This window comes from Balaenoptera borealis (assembly GCF_965194805.1).
Source record: "Balaenoptera borealis genome assembly, chromosome: 5".
In the NCBI taxonomy this organism is placed as follows: Eukaryota; Metazoa; Chordata; class Mammalia; order Artiodactyla; family Balaenopteridae; genus Balaenoptera; species Balaenoptera borealis.
In genome coordinates this window covers 87,402,724-87,422,696 of record NC_138862.1, presented here as the reverse complement: position 1 = coordinate 87,422,696, position 19,973 = coordinate 87,402,724, and the positions used below count along the sequence as shown (strand labels likewise).

Here is a 19,973-nt window from a genome sequence, read left to right as displayed (position 1 = left end):
GTTTAGAGGCAGCTTAATTTAGGGGAAATTATTTGTAATTTAATATTATCACTCACAAGTTGTGTGGAAAGTCTGAGGGGAGTGGTCAGAACTGCATATTTTGATGTGGGACATTCAAGCAGAGAGAGACCTCTTAAAAATAATCCAGCTTTGGCATCCGAGTAAGATGCCTGTTGTGGGAGATAAAGTGTGGTAGGCCTCTTCGTGGGGCGAGGCTCCTTGGAAGGGTCTCTGGAGCTTGGAAGCCAGGAGGAAGGTGGGGGGATCTCAGGGGAAGGTTCCTTCAGTCAGTCTGATCTGGTTCTTCCCAAGCAGAATAGATGAATGGTATTTCTTAGAATTAACATCTTAGAAGCAGAAAAAGGAGAAATGTCTGCTAGATTGCTTATTTCCTGTGAACTGGTCATTTTTGTAAGGTTTAACGACTCCCTGGATGGCCTTTTTCCTTTTTGTTTGTTTGTTTGTTTGTTTGGGGTGTAGTCACTTTATTGTGTTAATTGGAAAATGGTGATTATGATGATTTTAAGATGAAACGATTTCCATTTTCTATAAACTCATGCAGCTTTTGACCAGTTTTTTAATTCTTATTCATTATACAAAGTAGAAATGGGGGTGTGTGGGGGGGTCTGTGGTTTGTTTCCTTTTTAGCATTAGGCTTAATTGCTGTCTCTTGCCTACCTTGTGGATACTAACATATTGTGCTCAGTTCTGTGATCCTAACTCAGAATTTATGAGTGGAAAATCTCCTTTTTTTTTCAGAAAGGAGACTTCAAATTTAGTCTCAGGAAATTGATTGCTGGGAACACCTAATGCTAGCATCCTAGATAGAAGTCCATCATAAACTGATTTTGGACTGGGGAATGAACTGTAAAAGCATATTCAGATGTGTTTAAGAAAACACAGAGGTACATCAGTGTGTCTAAAAACTGATAAAGCAGAAGGGATTTTTTTGTAACAAAAGAAATTCCGAGAAAGGTCCATTTGAAATCTCTATAAAATTTTGACTTACAGGTAGTTTCCAAGAGCAGATCTGCTCACTCTTGGGAAGTTCACGGTGCACTCACTTCTTTTTCCCTTGGTGTTTAACCATTTGAACAGGGATAGTGTAGAAAGGCCTTCTAGGTTGGCCGCTCTGCTCTCTGCAGTGTCGGGTGACCCCAACATGAAGTTGTCTTGGCAGTGTTGGGTAGGATCACGGGCTGGGTGCCTTGGATAACTGCGGTCCTTATAGTTCATCTGCTCTTTGGCCTGCACCCTCCATGACCTCTAATCATAGTGAAGGGCTGGGAAGAGGTGAGCCCTTGGGTTTCTTTCAGTGTGAAATTCTCTGGTGTGAAGACTTTGTGATTAGAGGGTGGTATTGGGATCAAACCAGCCTTGACCTCTGGACAAATGAAAGTCCAGGTTCATGAATCACTTACAGCACATGCGTGGTCTGAACCTCTCACCTGGGCTGGAGTTCACAGTTCCCTCCCGTCAGTCTCAAAGGGGAACAGGCAAAAAATTATGAATGGCTCGATGCAGCCTGGCAGTGCCACTCTAAACAGGATTTCAGCAGGCTCCTCTGGTTCTGTGGAGGGCAGCAAGTAAGCAATCCTGCCCCACCCCAGAAACCTTCAGCGAAGATGGTTCATTGTTCAAGGGGGTCTTTTTCATTTCACGAAATTAAGTGATTGCAAAGTCATTCATTTGCTCTTTTATTCAGATGAACTGATCGCCTATGAACTAACGAGAAGGGAAGCAGAAGCAAACAGAAGACCCCTTCCCGAGCTGGTTCGTGCCAAGATACCATTTAGTGCCTGCCTTCAGGCCTTTTCTGAACCAGAAAACGTTGATGATTTCTGGAGCAGCGCCCTACAAGCAAAGTCTGCGGGTGTGAAGTAAGTGTGTGTGCGCTTGTGTGGTGGCAGTAGGATAAGGAGGGGGCCTTGAGAGGTGGGGACTGGGTTAGGGGAGGGTTGGGGGGCATTGTACGGGTCTGCATCCTTGCTCATGTGTGGCAAGATGGGATTATGATTTACACAACCCTAGTTGTTGTAGACCTCACTTGTGTGAGACCTGTCCAGTAAAACAGGCTTGTTGTAATCTGTATCATGTGCAAGGGAATGCTTTTTTTTTTTTTTTTTTTTTAAGCCAGGTTGTAGTTTATCCTTTATAGGGAATTCGCGTTTTCTTTTCTTTTTTGTCGAGGGTATAGCCAAGAATCCTCCCCATCCATGGCAAGATGATATTGATGAAGAAATTAGAAAAATACTTATGACAGTCTTAAGTATTTATACTCCACGGTGATAGATTTTTGATTCCAAAATTAAAGGTTTGGCTTAGAACTTGGTGTCCGTGTACCTGCCTGGAGATCAGGGGTCTCAGGGCTTCTCAAAGTGGACATCAGGGCTCCTGAGCATTGTTCCAATGAGCTGCCCAGGATGTGCTCAGGAGATGTTCTGTTCCTATATTGTGAACCTTATTGTCAGGTACATTAAAAAAAATTTTTTTTTATCCACTTGACACCTTAATTGATTTTATACTGTCAAGTCTTTGCCGGCACACTTCATATAGTTGGAGAAAGAGTATTTACAGTGGCATAAAAAGGGGGAAGGTCTAAAAGTTAGGCTCTGGTAGTCTTACTACTTCTAGATATTCTTCAGCCATTTTTCTTCTAGGCTATGCCTGAGCTCTTGTTGATGTGAAGGGCAGGGAAGGATGGACAAGCTACTGCTGGCTGTTTTTATCACAACTTCAAGCAGCAGTCAAACCTGAATTACTTATTCTGTGTGACAGCCATCTCTCAGGATGCCTCTGTTTCAGATGACGACTTCATGTGTTAAAAATGGGAAAACAAGAATTTATTTCAAGAGCTTAAAAAAAGCCATATTTTCTTACAATAATTTCCTTTAAAAAGTTTCTTCATATCTAAATGAGATTAATAATAGTTCAATTATCCGTTATCCATTGTGGGGTAAGTTTTCATCCGAGGACTGCTCAGTTTTGGAGCGTGTGTGTGTGTGTGTGCGTGTGTTTGTGTGTGTCCTTGAAGATAACAGTTGGTGAGCTGGCATGTTAAATGTTCGAGATTTACTTCACTACAACTTGGACACATCTTTGGGCAGTTAGAAAGCTACACACTATATTATATTAGTGGTGGAAACAACTTTTTTTTTCTTTCAACTTTTTGCAATACATACAACATGGTGTGACTTTGTATACGGCATGTTGATTTTTATTTATTTGTTTTCCTAAATTTAATTATTGACAGTAGGCTGAAGATTCCTCAAACATCCTTTTGTCTTTGTGCTTTAATTCTGATACTGTATGGGGTGGAAGTGATCGGGGGCTTTCTAGGCTTAGAAAGCCCCCAGCATCACATGTGAGCTGCACAGTGATCTTCATTGGCCTGTCCTCTTGGTCACCCTTTTGTGCTCTTCAGTAAAGTGGTGGCGAGTCTTCCCACCACTTCCCCAGAGAGTATGTCACTCTCTGGGCCTTAGGGAAGGCACCTTCCCATCACTAGGAAAAGGCCCATCTTTAAAGTGGAGCTAGGAGGTGTTAGCTTTCCACAGAGACAGTTTCTGATCCCTGGGAGATCTGGATTCTTCTCCTGTGTCCACTTCCCAGCTTGTGTTCTATCCTGGGGCAAAGTCACCACCCAATTCCTTCTTACACCTGAGTGGAGGAATGATGCATGCTGACTTGATTTTCTCCTCAAATGCTACAAAATATTTAGTTGTAGGCAGTGCTAGCATAATTAATCTAGAATCCTTGAGGAGGGGTTTCTGCTTTCTCTAATCCTTAACAATAGATAGTAAATTTTCTCTGTCTTTTGCATACACACATGCTCTTACGGTTAAATGCATATGAAAGAAAATTAATACTGGATGTATCACAATTGTTGATAATTGAAAACTGGTCTTGTGGGAAAGGAAAAAACAATGTTTTAGGGTAATAAAGCAACTACCATTATGGCACATTTATTATTCCCGGTTATGTGCTAAGTGCTTCCCATCAGTTATCACTTAATCCTCTTAGTATTGCCAAGAGGTAGGTGCATTATTCTCCCTATTTTACAGACGAGGAAATAAAAGAAGTAATTGGTCACTAAGTGGCAGACTTGGAATTCTTTCCAGTTCAAAGTTTAAACTCTTAATCCTTGTGTTATACACTGCCCCCATATTCCTTATCGTGCTTGCTTATGTTTGTATCTTTATAATCCTTATATAGCCTTGTTTATTCCTTATTATACCTTATCATGTTTCAAGTAATAGTTTTGGGGAAACCAGTTCAGTGGATTCCTAAAAGATTGTTTTTTCTTTCTTTTTCTTATTGCCAGCAGTATAGACACGATCTCCTTATTATGTTAATTTGGGGCCTTGAATTTTTCTTGTGTTAGACCCAGAGCCTGAAAGGCCGGAAAGAGGCAAAAGATGTCCTCTTGGTAGATCTTGGGTCAGTATGGACCAGACATAAAGAGCCTTCCCTTAATTGGGCCTGAACAGACAGTGACTGGGAAGAATATTAGTGTTTGGAAATTTTATTCACCCAGCAAATATTATCGCTCATCTAGTATATTCTGGGCAATGAATTGAACAAGACCTAGTTCCTCCCCTCAAGCAGCTCATGGATTAAGGGTCAACAGGGAGAGATTTTGTCTTGACCTTTATCATTTACGAAGAGAAAAGCACGGTATGGGGTTCCAGAGCACAAGCTTTAGGAGGGCTGGCAGTGTTTGAATCCTCAGCATAGAACTTACTGCTATGTGACCTTGGCCAAGTGACCTCACCTCCACAAGCCTCTTCCCTTACATGTAAACTGGGAATAATAACAGAACTTTCTTTATAGGGTTGAGGTGAGGATTAAGACAGATAAACTACATAAAATGCTTTGGACAGTGTCTGACGGAGTAAATATATACTGTAATTGTTATTACATTACTTTTATCCTTTTTTTTTGCCTTGGATCGTACAATTTGACTGTGGTTGATTATCATGTTTTCAACATATTTAGTGGAAAGGATAGAATTGCATTTTTTTAGCGACCAGGTTTTCAATAAAATAGATAGTCAATAATTTCAGGGAGAGGGACAGTTTATATATTATTTTTCTTAAGGCTTTCATAATGTTATTGCCTGAATTGTAATAAGTGAACAATTGTTATATTTTAAATAATAATAGGTTGTCAATAGATAATGTATTGTTGTCAGGCACTTAGGACATAAAGTTCTCAGCACTTTATGTCCTAACTCAGTTCCCGTAACAATTCTTTGAGGTAAATTTGCTCTGTGTCTGTCTAGACCTTTTTGAATGATTTATATTCTAATGGTATTTATTAAATATATAACTTTTCAAGAAAAATCTTAATTCCAGGAATTAATTTTAGGAATAAGAGGGTAAGTGGTGCATAATTTATAACTTTGCTGGATTTAACTAACAAACTTGATGTCCCAAGCCTCTAATTAATGAATGCCAAGTATTAATTTTGAGATTGGACACATTTATATTGAGCGGTCACTACATGTGTGATTCAACTTAAGACCCTATAGAGGTTACAAAGATGAATAAGGAATGTTTACCCAATAGGGTAAATGTAATGTGGACACCATCTAACCTGCTTTCTGGTACTCTTAGGTTGGTAGCTACCCATAACAAAGTGATGTGTTAAATGATCCCTCGCCAGTCCCCCCAGCCGACCAGCCTCGAGTTCCCTCCACTGCCCCCCACCCCATGGTATTACCAGCTGATTCCTCACCTAGATACTGACTGCAGAGCAACTGCAAGAGTCTTTGGGCTCCTGAACCACAGTTTGGAAATCATTGATTTACTGATGACTTTTGGTTGATTTCACTATTATATATTTTCCAGTTTTTAAGTGAATGTGGTAAGAGGAAGGGGTCAGAGAGGACATTTTTACAGTGGTTGAAAATACCAGATGGAGTTTCTTGGTTTTTGGTGAAACTGAGGATTCATCTATATTTAAGAATGATAATTTATTGATATTACTGCTTCTCAGAAGATAGGAAAACCTAATTAGAGGTAATATATAATTTCTGGAGAGTGAGGCAGGCTAATGATAGATCAGCTTCTTAGGATAGTTAAGCTCCTGGTTTTTGAAGACCTCCCTTATATTATTGCCTGTACCCTTCTACCCTCCTTGTGATGGAGAATTTGAGATCCAGAGAGGTTAAGTGACTTGCCTGGGGCAAAATACAGATCAGTGGCAAACCAGGTCAGTGTCCAGGGCCTCGTGGATTCTAGCTCTTTCATGACAAAATAATCATGTTGATTCCTTAGATATACACAACACAATCTTGTGTGCTGGGTGGTTTCATGTCATTTCATCAACATTGCACAGCCCTGGCAGGTAGAAATTATTAATCTATTTTGTAAATGTGAAGATGAAGCTTCAAAGAGGGTCAAATTTGGAGTGAATTAAGTAGCATCCAAGCTTTTTGACACTTTTTGGACAGTCCTCTGCCTCAGAACCGTGGCTTCCCTTGTACACTAGGGGGCAGCAATGCGTTGTTTTCTGAATTCTGGGAAGATGCATGTCACATAGAAGGCAGTGACTAGATTTGAAATGTAGAGTTTGTAGGGAGCATGTTCTAGAATCTTTAGTTTTAAAAGGTACCTATAGTATCTTTCTACAGCTGATTTTCTTTTTTCCATATACTTACTGTACCCACATTGACACTTAAATGGAAATGGTCGTTATAAACAAGATAATAAATGTGGAGAGAATGAGCTGGAACCGGGGCATGAATTTGGTGTATAAGTTGAATAGTTTGTGCATAAAATTGTCAAACTCAAGTTCAGGCAATTAAGCATTCCTGAAAGTCTGGAGGGAAACTTAAGACATTGACCATATATATTAATTTTTAAATTTAAGGCCCAGATTTAGATATTTTAGATACCCCAGAATACATACATACATACATACATACATACATATATATATATATATGCACACACATATACACACACCTTTAGGATCCATGTGGCCATGGATTTTAGGTGCAGTAGTATTTTAATGAGGCCCTGGCATTTCCAATAGTCAGCCTCAACCAAATTTCCAATAAACCCTCCTTATGGCAACTCTGTGCTACCAGATAGAGACTCTTAGTGGGAGCAGGTTGGGGGTGTGTCAGGATTGCTCGGGGAGCTTTTTCAAACCTGATACACAAACACAATGCACAGGTGCCCACACACACCTACAAATACATATACTAAATTCTAGCAAGGGTTTTAGAAGAAAACAAATGTTTATGGTTGCAAACCACTTTTCAGAAATATAAAATGCCACAGCAAAGTAAAAGTAATAATTTTGCAACGTGCCCAGAATCATCGTCAGGGACAACATTGTCCTCTGTTAAACATTTTCTTCTCGTGAAAAGGCCAGGATGAACGGTGAGGTGGTGAGTGTGTGTCCACTCAGGTGTGTGTGTGCGTGTTCCTCCTCTTCAGTGCAGCCGCTGGAACTGCCGGGTGTGCCTCGGACACAGCTTTTGATGCTTCGTGAACTGTATTCATAATTCTTATTGCCTTGTTTCATTGATCTAATCCCCTTGTGTTTCCCAGAACATCTCGCTTTGCCTCATTCCCTGAATACTTGGTAGTGCAGATAAAGAAGTTCACTTTTGGTCTTGACTGGGTTCCCAAAAAATTTGGTAGGTATCTTTTGCATGCTTTTGCTTGAAACATCAGATTAGCTATTTAAAAAACACGGCATGTGAAAGAGCCCATGTGGCTGGCTGCCAGAAACAGTTTCATTTCATTCTTTTTCCATGATTCCCACTTTTCTCTTTTGAAAGATAAGAATATATGATAAGCATTGATAGTAAAAAAAAAAAAAAAAAAAAAATTGCCACAGGCTAACCCATCCCTCTAATAATGGGTTCTGGAATGACCAGATTCTAAGAGAGAAAACAGGAGCCTGACGTTATCAAACCATGCCTCCCAAACTTTAACAGATCTTGCTAAAATGCAGGTGCTGAGTCAGCAGGTCTTGGGGTGGGGGGGAGGGGTGGGGGTGGGGGAGGGGTGCTTTATTCTAATACGTTCCCAGGTGATACTGATGCCGCTAGTGCTGCTGGTCCGAAAACCACGCTCGGAGGTGCAAGTGATTGAAAATATACTCTCTTCTTAGCGTCTCGCCTCTGCCTCTGAAGCAGGCAGGTGTGGCTCATGACACTTGCTTAAGTCATACGCATTTTGTTAATAATGACATGAGTATAGTCAGTTGTATTAAAAAGTCAAGAAAGGGACGTGACTTTGGCTGAAGTGGGCTTTCTTCTTGCTAATCTTAAAGGCCCTTGACCATTGTTAGAGGTTAGCTTTCCAGACAATGCAGAGGAACATTTTCTCCATCATCTCCATCGAATATCAAGGTGTTCCTAGGCTGTCCTCAGGGCCGTGGAAGGATGTACAGTTTTACCCTCTGATTTCTCAAGCGAGTACCTCAGACTGTTTGCCAGTCTTTTAAAGTTGTTATGTTTTTGAGCACTTAAAAAACAACAGTCAGTCCCTGTGCTGGTTAATTAAGCACTCATCTGCTCATCTGAAGGCCATAAGTAAAAAGAATGTAAAGTCGAGGGAGTGATTTCCCAGAAGCCTCTGGCACTAACAGTTTGTGTAGCACTTGCTTCCACGTGGCATTACGCAGCCTGTGAACGGTGAGCAGCCTGTGAGCCTGTAGCTTATCCTGCTCTTCCTGGTGGAATAATTTTGTGGGCAGGAAGGAGGGCAGAGGGCAGGCTGCTTGTTCACTCAGCCTTTCCTCCTTGGACCTGAGAGAGAAAACTGACTTCTAAAGACTTTGAACTGCTTTGGAAACAGTTTTCTTATTTTTCTTTGTCCTTGGAATATTGGTAAAGGATAAAAAACTCAGATCAGATTTCACAGTCTTGCTGAAATTAAAGCAGCCTCAAAGCTTTCTTTAATGAACCTGAGATTTTCTGCTGAGGGACAATTGTATTGATTTTGTTGGTCAGACATTGTGTTTGATTTTGCTGTCTGCTGAGATTTAAATTTTTTTCTAACTAAGCCTTTTCTTTGGGTGGTTGTTTTAAAATAGGATTTACATACCTAGCATCATAATTGGTTTTGGGGATAGTATTTTCAGGTTCTGTTTGCTAGCCTGAGAGACATGTCCTCCGCCAACATTTGAACCCATTTTCCACTATTACCATATCTGAATGTGTCCAGTACTAAATCTCAACAGGCTGTTAGACTGATACAGTTTGTATTTGAGTAAGTCAACACAATGACAACTGGGCTGAGAAGTTAAAAAAAATGTTCCTCAAGACGAATACACTTGAGGTTCAATTAATTTCTTTAAAGCTTCATTCTTTATTACCTTAGGTAGAATAATCACAGTACCCATCATGATCTGAGAAAAGGCATAAACTACAGGTTGCAAACTCAGCTGCCTAATGAGGACAGGGTGATAATGTAAATGAAAGAAGTAGGCTGGGTGTAAGAAACAGGTAGCGATAGCAGTCTTGGTCTTTCTTGGGTATTCCCATTTTGCATGAAGACGTGGATTAGGAAAACATTTTTCTGCCATAAGAATCAGAATAGCACAAATGTGATGCTCAGGGTCGTGGGAGTGGTGGGTCTGTGACGGACGGGCACGGAGGGTACACGGTGCCCTAGAGTGGGAGCTAAAGATCAGCCCCAGGCGGTTGTTGCCGCGTGAGACTGCTACAGGTGTTTGTTTTTCAAAATGAGTTGGAAATCTGGACTTCTGAATTACATTTTCCGATTTAAAAATTGGAATTTGTTGCCAACATTTTAAAAACATCAAGCAGAAAGTGTCTACAGGTGCTCTATGGGCTCCCAGTTTTTAACCTCTGGTTTCCCTCGTTTGTTCTTGTTCAGTGTGAAACCCTGCCTCTGTGTTTCCCCTGACTCTGCATTAAAATCTTATCAGTCTCAATGAGTCTTCTGGCTCCGTGATTTACTCCAGGGAACTGTAAAGCATCCCTTGGCTCTGCCTAGACACTTGTGCATAGAGTTAATGGTGTTGGATTTAGGAGGTGATTGTGGGTATTTGGAGAGCCCAGTGAATATAATCTCTCTCGTTTTGCAGATGTTTCTATTGATATGCCAGACCTACTTGATATTAACCATCTCCGAGCCAGGGGGTTACAGCCAGGAGAGGAGGAACTTCCGGACATCAGCCCCCCCGTAGTTATTCCTGACTCAAAAGGTACCATCTACTGCCAGGAGGACCTTCTCGACCCCTCCCCCCTCCTCTGCTGGAATAGTCCCTTTTCTTCCACCACTCCGTTGTCCCTTGGTGCCTTCCTGTGTTGTAACCCACTGTGGACACACAGAAGTGAAGCCTGGCTGCAACTGTAAGCTTACAGTAGTCATGGGAAGAGGCACAGAGACCCATCCTGAGTGGCCGAAATGGGCCCGTGGAAATCACTGGCAGCAGAGGGCAGCAAATCTCCAGAAAGTTTTTAGGTTATGTTGCCTCTGACTTTGCCTCCCTCCCTGCCTCCCTCTTTCCCCTAATGGGCCTGTGGGGAAGAGAAGGGGTGTGTTTTCAGTGGGCTCTTCGTCTGGGGGAGCTGTGTCCTTCTTGGAGTACCTTTAGAGAACCGAAAAGGGAAATTCAACCATGTGTGTTGGTTTTAAAAATCTTGCTCATGTCTCACCTCCCCATCTTTGTCACTGCTTCATAGCAAGGGAGCGGTTTGAGTTTCTCTTACTCTCTGAACCTTAAAGTAGTCCTTGTTCAAAATACTTAACTTTTAAAGGGAAAAGAACATGCAAAAAACGATTTCCCTTGTGAGTCCAAGAGCAGCGTGGAGAAATCTTGGTTTCATTATTAGCTCAGTTATTCTGGTGAAATCACTTTCATTCTGGCTTTGTTTGCCTACCTGTTTACTGTTCACCTTCGTAATGAGTTAATTAGGTACATTAGCTAATAGTGCCAGATGGCTTGGGGCCCTGCCACCCCAGGATTTCCATCAGCTGAGCAGGGTATATTATTGGTGACCATGTTGGGGTAAGGTGAATCCAGGAGGAGCAAGATAGGATTCAAAATCGGCACCTGTGTTACATTCTTCTCTAAATGCTAAATTACAGAGGACAGAGAGCAGGGAAGGGGCCTGTAGGTGGGGCAGCCTGGGTAATGCGGGGTACAGGTGGTTCATTAAAGAGGTTCTAGAAAGAAGAGATCAGTCTTGAGTGTCAGAGACATACAAGATGGTTTATTAGCATTGCTCCTGCTTTCTCTCATGTTCAGTAACAGAGTCCTTGGTTTGTAATTATACAGAGTTCTTCGAAGTACAGGGAGAGAAATTATTTAGTTCAATAAGATGATCAGCAGAGCACCATGTTTATCTGCTCTAAATGCCTGAAACCTGGTATTCTCCCTCCTTCCTGGAATGACTTTATGTTGTGCAGGCTGGGGTGGTCTGATGGGGGTAGGGGGGGGGACGGAGGGGCTGACAACAGTGTGGGATCTCAAGGGGGAGTGGTGAGCGAGTGCTCCGGATTAACTTTTTCTTTCTCCAGAACACTTTGCCATGGTTTGGTCTCACTTCCCTCCCTCTCCTTTAATTTCCAGATCGCCTGATGAACCAGTTGATAGACCGTATGTATCTTTTACGTTTTTTTCTCAGTGTCCTACCGTTGTTACCGGTCTAACTCATTTATCTGTGGGATTCAGTAAAGGGGCATTGTTCTGTATGTGTGTATGTGCAGCTTTTCTGGTGGGCACAGTCCTTGGTCTGCAAGTTGAGGTAGCAGCAAATCCAGTGACGTGGTGATTCGGTGGCCCTGTGGTTCAGGAGAGTGAACATTAGTGTGAGAGTGAAGCAGCCCTGAGCTGGAATCTCGGCTCTGCCATTTGTGACTGTGTGATCTAGAATCATTAACTTAACTTCTCTGAGCCTCAGTTTCCTCGTGTGTGAACGGGGGATAATGATGCCATTTCTTCCCTCTTTGGCCACGAGTAGGCCTCCTTCTGCAGTGATGGCACAGTGGCCTGTCACTTTTTCCACTCCTGCTTCTGGACACATAATGAAGGTACACCACTGACAGGACATGGTCGTATTAATTAATACTCTTAAGGGTGTTAGTTCCATCGGATTGTTGTTAATTTTGTAGTCGTTTAGTTCTTTAATCCTGTGAGAGTTGATACTCTTGATTTTCTAAAGAACATGAAAAAAATAAGCTATATATAGTGAATATTTAGATATTAATTAGCAGGAAGGAGGAATGTGTAACACAAAATACTCTGAATCTTTTTGTCTACAAAGCCTTTCTGGAGACACTGTTGTTAATTTAGAAGTTCAAGTGTTTTACTCTGCAAACGCCTTACATGATTGATCACATGGCTTAGACCTCCCTATTTCCTTTCTTGGGTCAATTTTGATTTGCTGATTGCTGGGAAAGGCTGTTAGGGTCAGCGAGGGTCATGGGCGAACCATTGCCTCTGTAAATAATCTGATTGTAATGATAACTATTTTTGAATGGTTACCATGAGTTATGTTGAGTTTATTACTCCATAAATTCTTTCAACTGTATTTAACTGTACTATTAATACAAAGCCCAGATTCTTATTTGAATGTCACGGTAAGAAGGGCAGACTAGGTGACCTTTTATAGAGGATAAAACTGAGACCTAGGAAGGTTCAGAGCTAGGACCAGAGCCAGGGCTAGGCTTCAAGCATGCTTTTCACGTCACTCGACCTTTTCTGGAATGTGAGGAGTTTCGATGCCCCTGACCCTGCAGAGAGCCGGCCTCCAGGCTCTTGCCCCAGAGGAGGTGATGGGTGGTTGGAACTGTGTCAGAGCCTGTCTGACTGTGAGCATTCAGCCATTTTCCATTTTCCTCCTGATCTAAGCCTGCTGTCTTATCAGCAATAAGCTATGTTCAGCAGGAGAAAACAGTATTATCTTGGGTTAATTTACATTTATATCCTACCTTTCTCAGATATTTAGAAGGAATAACTTTAATTATTTTCTTATTCCAAAGTGAAAAGATATGTAGAAATTATGGATTGGTGAAAACAGTCATCTCTGGTTTCATCTATAACCACTATTAACATTTGGCATCTGTCCTTCTACTGTTCTTTGCCTGTGCCTGGCTCACTGTATTTTCCCCAAAATGGAATTATACATTTTCAATTTAATATGCTATTATATACATGCATACATTTATTAAGCTGCATTACTTTAACTGCATTCTAGGGAACAGGTCTTTTACAAGGTGTTGAAAAGTATTCTGTAGAAAGAGTTTCATAGTTTCTTTACCGCAGGAGTCTTTTTTGTTGTTTTTGTTACTAAAATTTTAAAATATTTTTAATATTTTATTTGACTGAAGTATAGTTGATTTACAATGTGTTAGTTTCAGGTGTATAGCACAGTGATTCAGTTATACATATATATATCTATTCTTTTTTAGATTCTTTTCTTTTATAGGCTACCATAAAATATTGAGTATAGTTCCCTGTGCTATACAGTAGGTCCTTGTTGGTTATCTGTTTTATATGTAGTAGTGTGTATGTGTTAATCCCAACCCACTGCAGGAGTCTTTATTGTAGGACTTTAGAATTTTCACTACATTAATGCACACTGTGAATTTCTAGAGAGAATTGAGAATGCAGGTTTAAAAAACTTATTTGACCGTGGAAGTCCCTTGTTTTGTGGTTCAGTAATTACATCTCTCTTAGAACACTAGGATTCTCTTAGAACACAGTTGGGGAATCACTGTTGTCCTACATCATTGCTTTCTTAAAATTTTATCTTGATAGGATGTTTTGTGTATCCTCTTGAGAGAGAACTTTGGTAAATACATTTTCAGTACAATTTTTGTAGAACAGATGCCTCTTGTTCTTCAGTTCTTCTACTGATTGCTGTCTTTAGCAGCTTTCAGTAGATTACAGACCTCAGGACATGGAAAACATAAGGGGTATGTTTTGTGCTCCTGTTCCCTCCTCACCTTTGGTATAATTTGAGAGCACTTTGTAGGTGTGTATGTGTACACACACACGGACATACATACACACCCATGTACAAGTATACATATGCATACAAGCATGTATATGTGTGCATACACATACAAACCTATATTTATGTCTGTGTATCGATAAACACACACTTCTCTACCAATATCTATATATTACTGTGAAAAGAAAACAAAACCTGTGTCTAAGCCGAAGTTAGGTTTGTAAAGCAATCTTTTTTAATATCTTAAATGTATACAATTAACAAACACATTCTTTCCTTCTATCATAACATTGGGCTCTCCATTTCTCAGAGCTGATTACATCCTTTGATTGCTAATATATCTAAAGGCCTGCTATAACCGTCTGGGAGATTTAAGAAATAGGCTTTTTGGCCTGTAGATAATGCTTTTCTCTTCAAATTTCAGTCTCAAATTTCAGCAGTCCATAGGAGAGGCTGCTGTAGTGGTCTTGAGAGTGATGTAAGAGACTGAAATGGTTCTGGGAATACACTAGATCTCCCCATAGGAAATTAGAGAGTTGTTTTTCAGTGCTTGGATTGTTCAGGTAATTACCATGGTTCCTATTTAGGTCAAAGATAGAAACTCAACTCAAATAGCTTAATATTTGGATGGCTTAAAACAAAACACGGTTAAACCACCATGTGCATATTAAACAAAATAGCCCGTTCTTTGGGTAGCATGTGGCTAAGGGGTGAAGAGAAGCTAAGACAAGAAGAAATAGGGTTGACGTTTTTACACCAGAATATCCTGTGTGCTCTGTAGCATCAGACATCGATGAGTCATCGGTGATGCAGCTGGCCGAGATGGGCTTCCCTCTGGAAGCGTGTCGGAAGGCTGTGTATTTTACTGGAAATATGGGAGCCGAAGTGGCCTTCAACTGGATCATTGTTCACATGGAAGAGCCAGGTAGGTGGTCAGAAAATGGGATGGCTTTGGAGTCTGATGCGATCCTCAGTGATGTTAAGCCTTGGTCCTACTGTGTCCTCTGGATGTGTCCCAGAAAATGACCTTTCAGCTCATAATCTGCTGCATGAGGCTGGGGGATGGTTATTTTGCCCATGTAGCAAAGTCACAATCTTTGTCTTTCCTCCTTTCTTAAATAATAGCTTTGTTGAGATTAATTCACCCTTTTAAATTGTATAATTCAGTAGCAAAAAGACCATTGGGAAAGATATGGGATAAACTTCTAGCTAAGAGATGAGGAGGACTTGAGATAGAAAAGTGTGCATGAAGAAATAGGGGCTGTTTAGTTAGCTTTCACTTTTATCCACTTTATTAAGCTATAATTCACATACCATATAATTTCCTCATTTAAAGTGTACATTTCAGTGTTTTTTTTAGTAGATTCAGAGAATTGTGCCACCATCACCAGTTAATTTCCAAAAAGAAATTCTGTACACGATAGCAGTCACTTTCGCATTTCCCCTGCTCTCTCCAGCCCCCAACAATCACTAGTCTACTTTCCGGCTCTGTGGATTTGCCTATTTTGGATGTTTCATATAAATGTAATCATACAATATGAGATCTTTTGTTTTTGGCTTCTATCACTTAGCATAATGCTTTCAAGTATCATCTATGTTGTGGCATGTATTGGTACTTCATTCCTTTTTATGGCTGAATAATAGTCTGTTGTATGGATGTACTATATTTATCCTTTCATCAGTTGGTAGACATTTGGGTTGTTTCCACTTTTTGGCTATTATGAATAATGCTGCTATAAGCATTTTGTGTACAAATTTTTATGTGGACATGTTTTTATTTCTTTTGAGTGGAATTGCTGTGTCATATAGTAACTCCACGTTTGACTTTCTTAGAAACCACCAAATTGTTTTCAACAGTGGCTGTACAACATTCCCATCAGCAATGTATGAGGGTCCCAGTTTCTCCACATCCTCACCAACCCTCATTGTTATTGTTTTTATTATACCCAATCCATTGGATGAGAAGTGGTATCTCATTGTCGTTTTTTTTTTTTTTTTTTTTTTTCTCATTGTCGTTTTGATTTTCATTTCCCTAATGGCTAATGATGAACGTCTTTTCATTTGCTTATTGGCCATTTATGTATCTTTGAAGAAATGTCTCTACAAATCCTTTGCCCATTTTTAATGAGGTTATTTGTCTTTGTATTGTTGAATTCTAAGAGCTCTGGATACAGGTACCTTATCAGATATATGATTTGTGTCCTTTGAAGCACAAAAGTTTTTAATTTTGATGAAGTCCAATTTGTTTGTTTTTTTCTTTTGTCACTTGTGCTTTTGGTGTACCTAAGAAACCATTGCCTAACCCAAGGTCACAGAGATTTTCTCATATGCTTTCTTCTAAGAGTTCTGTAGTTTTAGCTCTGATATTTAGGCCAATGATCCATTTGGAGTTAATTTTTACATATGGTGTAAGGTAGGGGTCCAACTTAATTTTTTCCATGTGGATTTGTCCTGGTACTATTTGTTGAAAAGACTGTCCTTTCCCCTTTGAATGGTCTTGGTAGCCTTGTTGAAAATCAGTTGACCATAGGTATGTGGGTTTATATCTGAACTCTCAATTCTATTTGATTGGTCTGTTGATCTATATGTTTATCCTTATGCCAGTACCAGACTGTCTTGATTATTTTAACTTTAGGTATTTTTTTCTTCTTAGCTCTAAAATGTTGTTTATTTCAAGACCCAAAAAAGAAAAGGGCCTGAGTGTGATTATTTTCCCCAGATTTTGCCGAGCCGCTGACCATGCCGGGTTATGGAGGAGCAGCTTCTGCTGGAGCCTCTGCTGGATTGGATAACCAACCTCCGGAGGAAACTGTAGCTCTCATTACCTCCATGGGATTCCATCGAAATCAGGCTCTTCAGGCGCTACGAGCAACGGTAAGCCTAGGAGACTGTATGTGAACACCTTCTTGTTGGAGGTAGTTTGTGTTTTGTCAGTAGCAACTGAAACTTTCCAATGTCCTTTGATCGTTTTGAATCATGTCTGTCTCATGCTATACCCCACCATGCCCCACAAAGATTTTTATTTGTGTGTAGTATATATAAAGCTAAAATAAATGATTGAGGGAATCATACAGAGATTTTAAGAATAAGGAGATATTTTAAAAAGGAGGGAGATAATACACTGGGGGCAAGTTGACCCAACTGAAAGAAACTCTGTATCATCTTAATGTTTATTAGCATGAGGTCAGAGACTTGACTTTAAGCTTGCTTGCGGCCTTAGAGCAAAGAGGGATGCTTGAGATTCTGTGTTCAATAAGGCAGTTCTTTAGGAGAAATTGTGCTTTTCTGATACCAAGACCTTGGAGCAATGTCTCTCAAAAGTCCTCATAGAGAAGTCTCCTTGGAATTCTCTGCTTTTGTTTCTCTCTACAGAGAAAGAAGGTTTTTCAGGTGTTTGTGAAGTCTTGATATTATCAGGAAAGAAGGGACCAGGAAACAGGAGTGTAGATGGAACCTTTCCTTTTGCAGTGCAGATATCTGTTTAGTATTGAGGGAAAGTACTTTTTTTTTCACACCATAATCCATTTTTGAGTGGATATCTGCTCCTAATTCCTTCTTGCTTATCCTGACTGGTTGCCTGCTGAGGTCCCTTGCTGAGGTCACAGCGGCTCTCTCCTGGCTCCGGGCAGCGTGGCTGGAAAAATCTGTTTCCCTTTAAAGTGCTTGAAATGTCTCAACCAGAGTTTGTTGTACGTGGGGTACTTGCTTATGCCCCAGTTATTTTACTTGCTTGACTGTTTAATTGGAGATTCTAACTACATCTAAACAAATTCTTTAACTCACCAAGTGATACCACAAAGGGAGAAGACAGAAATGATTTTTTGGTCCATTGATTTGAATTACATGGAGTTCAGTTTAAAACAATGTAACTTAACTAACCAGTGTTGTCATCATTAATCAAGGCATCAATCTTGTCTCTACTGCAATTCAACCACTTTGCCAACGTTTAGGAGAGGAGCTCTGACACAGTACTCATGTTGGCTTCCCTCTACCCTGCATGGTTATCTGCACAAAATACAACTGGTAGAGAAGATAGCGTGTGCAATTAGTGTGGCTTTGGAAAGGGCTGCACTGAAACAGATGCCTTTCTCTTTGGCATTTTGCCTCCCATCATTATCGGCATCAGCCCACAGAAATGCTAAGACTGATATGGGCTTTGCAGTGCTGACCTGCTGCTGTGAGCTGTTTTCCAGCGAATCCAGTTACAGACTTCGGTTGGGAGACTTGCAGAATGTCCACGGAAAGTGTGTTTCATATGCAGGGTCAGAGCTTCTTACTCAGAGGCACTTAGGACTAATGAATTCAAGCCTCCTGTCCTATCTGCTTGACATCCTGGTTCAAATGGTCAGGATATAATGAGGGCCCGGGACTGCATACATCGTAAAAATGTTTTGTTTTATTAGAATAGTAACCTGGAAAGAGCACTGGATTGGATCTTTAGCCACCCTGAGTTTGAGGAAGACAGTGACTTTGTGATCGAGATGGAGAATAACGCCAATGCGAACATTATTTCTGAAGCCAAGCCTGAAGGACCTAGAGTCAAGGATGGATCTGGAAGTAAGTTCTTGACTTAGGGATTGTCTGAGCTGTCGTGATTGTACATTCGGTTCGTGCCCTTCCCTCCCACTCCTGAATATTAAAACCTTTGCCATCATTTAAAAGTTAGCACAGATCCCAGCTTCTCATAAATGGTGCACTTGGCCACTTCGCATAGGCCAGGGTGATCTGAGGAAGTCTTGGGCAGACTCAGTCGTGTCACCTGGTAGTGTGTGTGCCTCAGTTTAGTGCCGGCTCTGACTTTGTCTATCATTTGAGGTGAAATTTCATCGTGGACCATGAACGTTTTTGTCCAAAAGAGAGCATTTATTTTCGTGGTGGTATTTTTTAAAGAGTTGAACAGCAGTCTTATAACCTTGACCCTGTCGTTGCTCATACCTCCTCCTGATCATTTTCTGAAGGGCTGTCTGGATGGCAGGAAGAGGTGCCATAGGCCCAAGGGGTGCCTTCCATCAGCAAGCACTTACATATGTCACTCTGTGCCGAGTAGGGCTCTAAGCACTCATTTAATCCTCACCACACCCATTTTACAAGTGAGAAAACAGAGGCCTAGAAAGATTAGGTAACCTTGCTCAAGGTCACATAGCTCTTCAGAGGTGGAGCCAAGATTCAGAGTCAGAATCCGTGTTCTTCACCACTGTGATACCCTGCTTCTCCGGCTGTCCTTGCCTACAGAATCGGAGCCCGGCAGCCATCGTCTCCTCCGGTCAGGTCCCAGCCTGCTTGGCTCTCAGTGTTATTTCCTCTGCACCCCCCAGACCTACAGCTTGCGTGCCTGGTATGGTAGCCACACCACCAGCCTACTCATCTGTCCTCAACCCTCTTCTCCCTACTTCCAGGCCTTTGTTCAGGCTAATCCTTAGCTGCGAATTGCCCCTTCTTTCCCATCACGGCACACTGAAATCCTCATCGTTATTCAGAACTTGGCCACAGATTCCATTTCTCTGGACCACTTTCCCAGGTTCTTGTCATAATTGGTCCCTCCTTACCTCACATGCTGGTAGTAATTATACCAATATTAACAATCCTTCCATTTGGGTCACGTTTCATCTTCACAGTAACCCTATGAGGTAGGTACCATTATTATCTCCATGCTGCAGATGAAGAAACTGAGGCAGAGAAGGCAAAGTAACTTGACAAGGTCACTGTGCTGGTGAGAAGTAGAACCAGAATTCCAACCCAAGCAGCCTGCCTGCAGAGCCTGTGCCTGTAGCCACTGTAACGTAGTGTTTGTTCTTCTGTTATTAGAGGTATCAGATTCATCTTGAGATAAAATTAGTTGGGTGAATACCTGTGTCTCCCAGCTGACTGGGAGCTCATGGAGGACAGAGGCTATTTTACTTTTATAAAGCTTGTGGTGTCCAGTGCATAGAAAGTACCAAGTAAATAATAATTGGATTTAATTAAATTTACCATAACAGCATTTGCTCCTATAATCGTATGGCTGTAGCTGTACTCATTA

General features: G+C 41.0%; 1 protein-coding gene across 4 annotated transcripts in view; it reads left to right on the top strand.

Annotated features, from left to right (window-relative positions):
* Window positions 1–19,973, top strand: part of USP13 (ubiquitin specific peptidase 13) — a 120,278-nt gene that overhangs the window by 75,255 nt on the left and 25,050 nt on the right. For all 4 annotated transcript variants that reach the window (XR_014245176.1, XM_082393953.1, XM_082393954.1 and 1 more), the window contains exons 13-19: window positions 1,706–1,880; window positions 7,566–7,654; window positions 10,078–10,197; window positions 11,569–11,595; window positions 14,736–14,879; window positions 16,674–16,828; window positions 18,358–18,511. Coding sequence is in view for 3 of the 4 variants with exons in the window: in XM_082393953.1 (XP_082250079.1) it covers window positions 1,706–1,880; window positions 7,566–7,654; window positions 10,078–10,197; window positions 11,569–11,595; window positions 14,736–14,879; window positions 16,674–16,828; window positions 18,358–18,511 (864 nt within the window). In the remaining variant the exon portion in view is untranslated. The remainder of the gene's footprint in view (window positions 1–1,705; window positions 1,881–7,565; window positions 7,655–10,077; window positions 10,198–11,568; window positions 11,596–14,735; window positions 14,880–16,673; window positions 16,829–18,357; window positions 18,512–19,973) is intronic.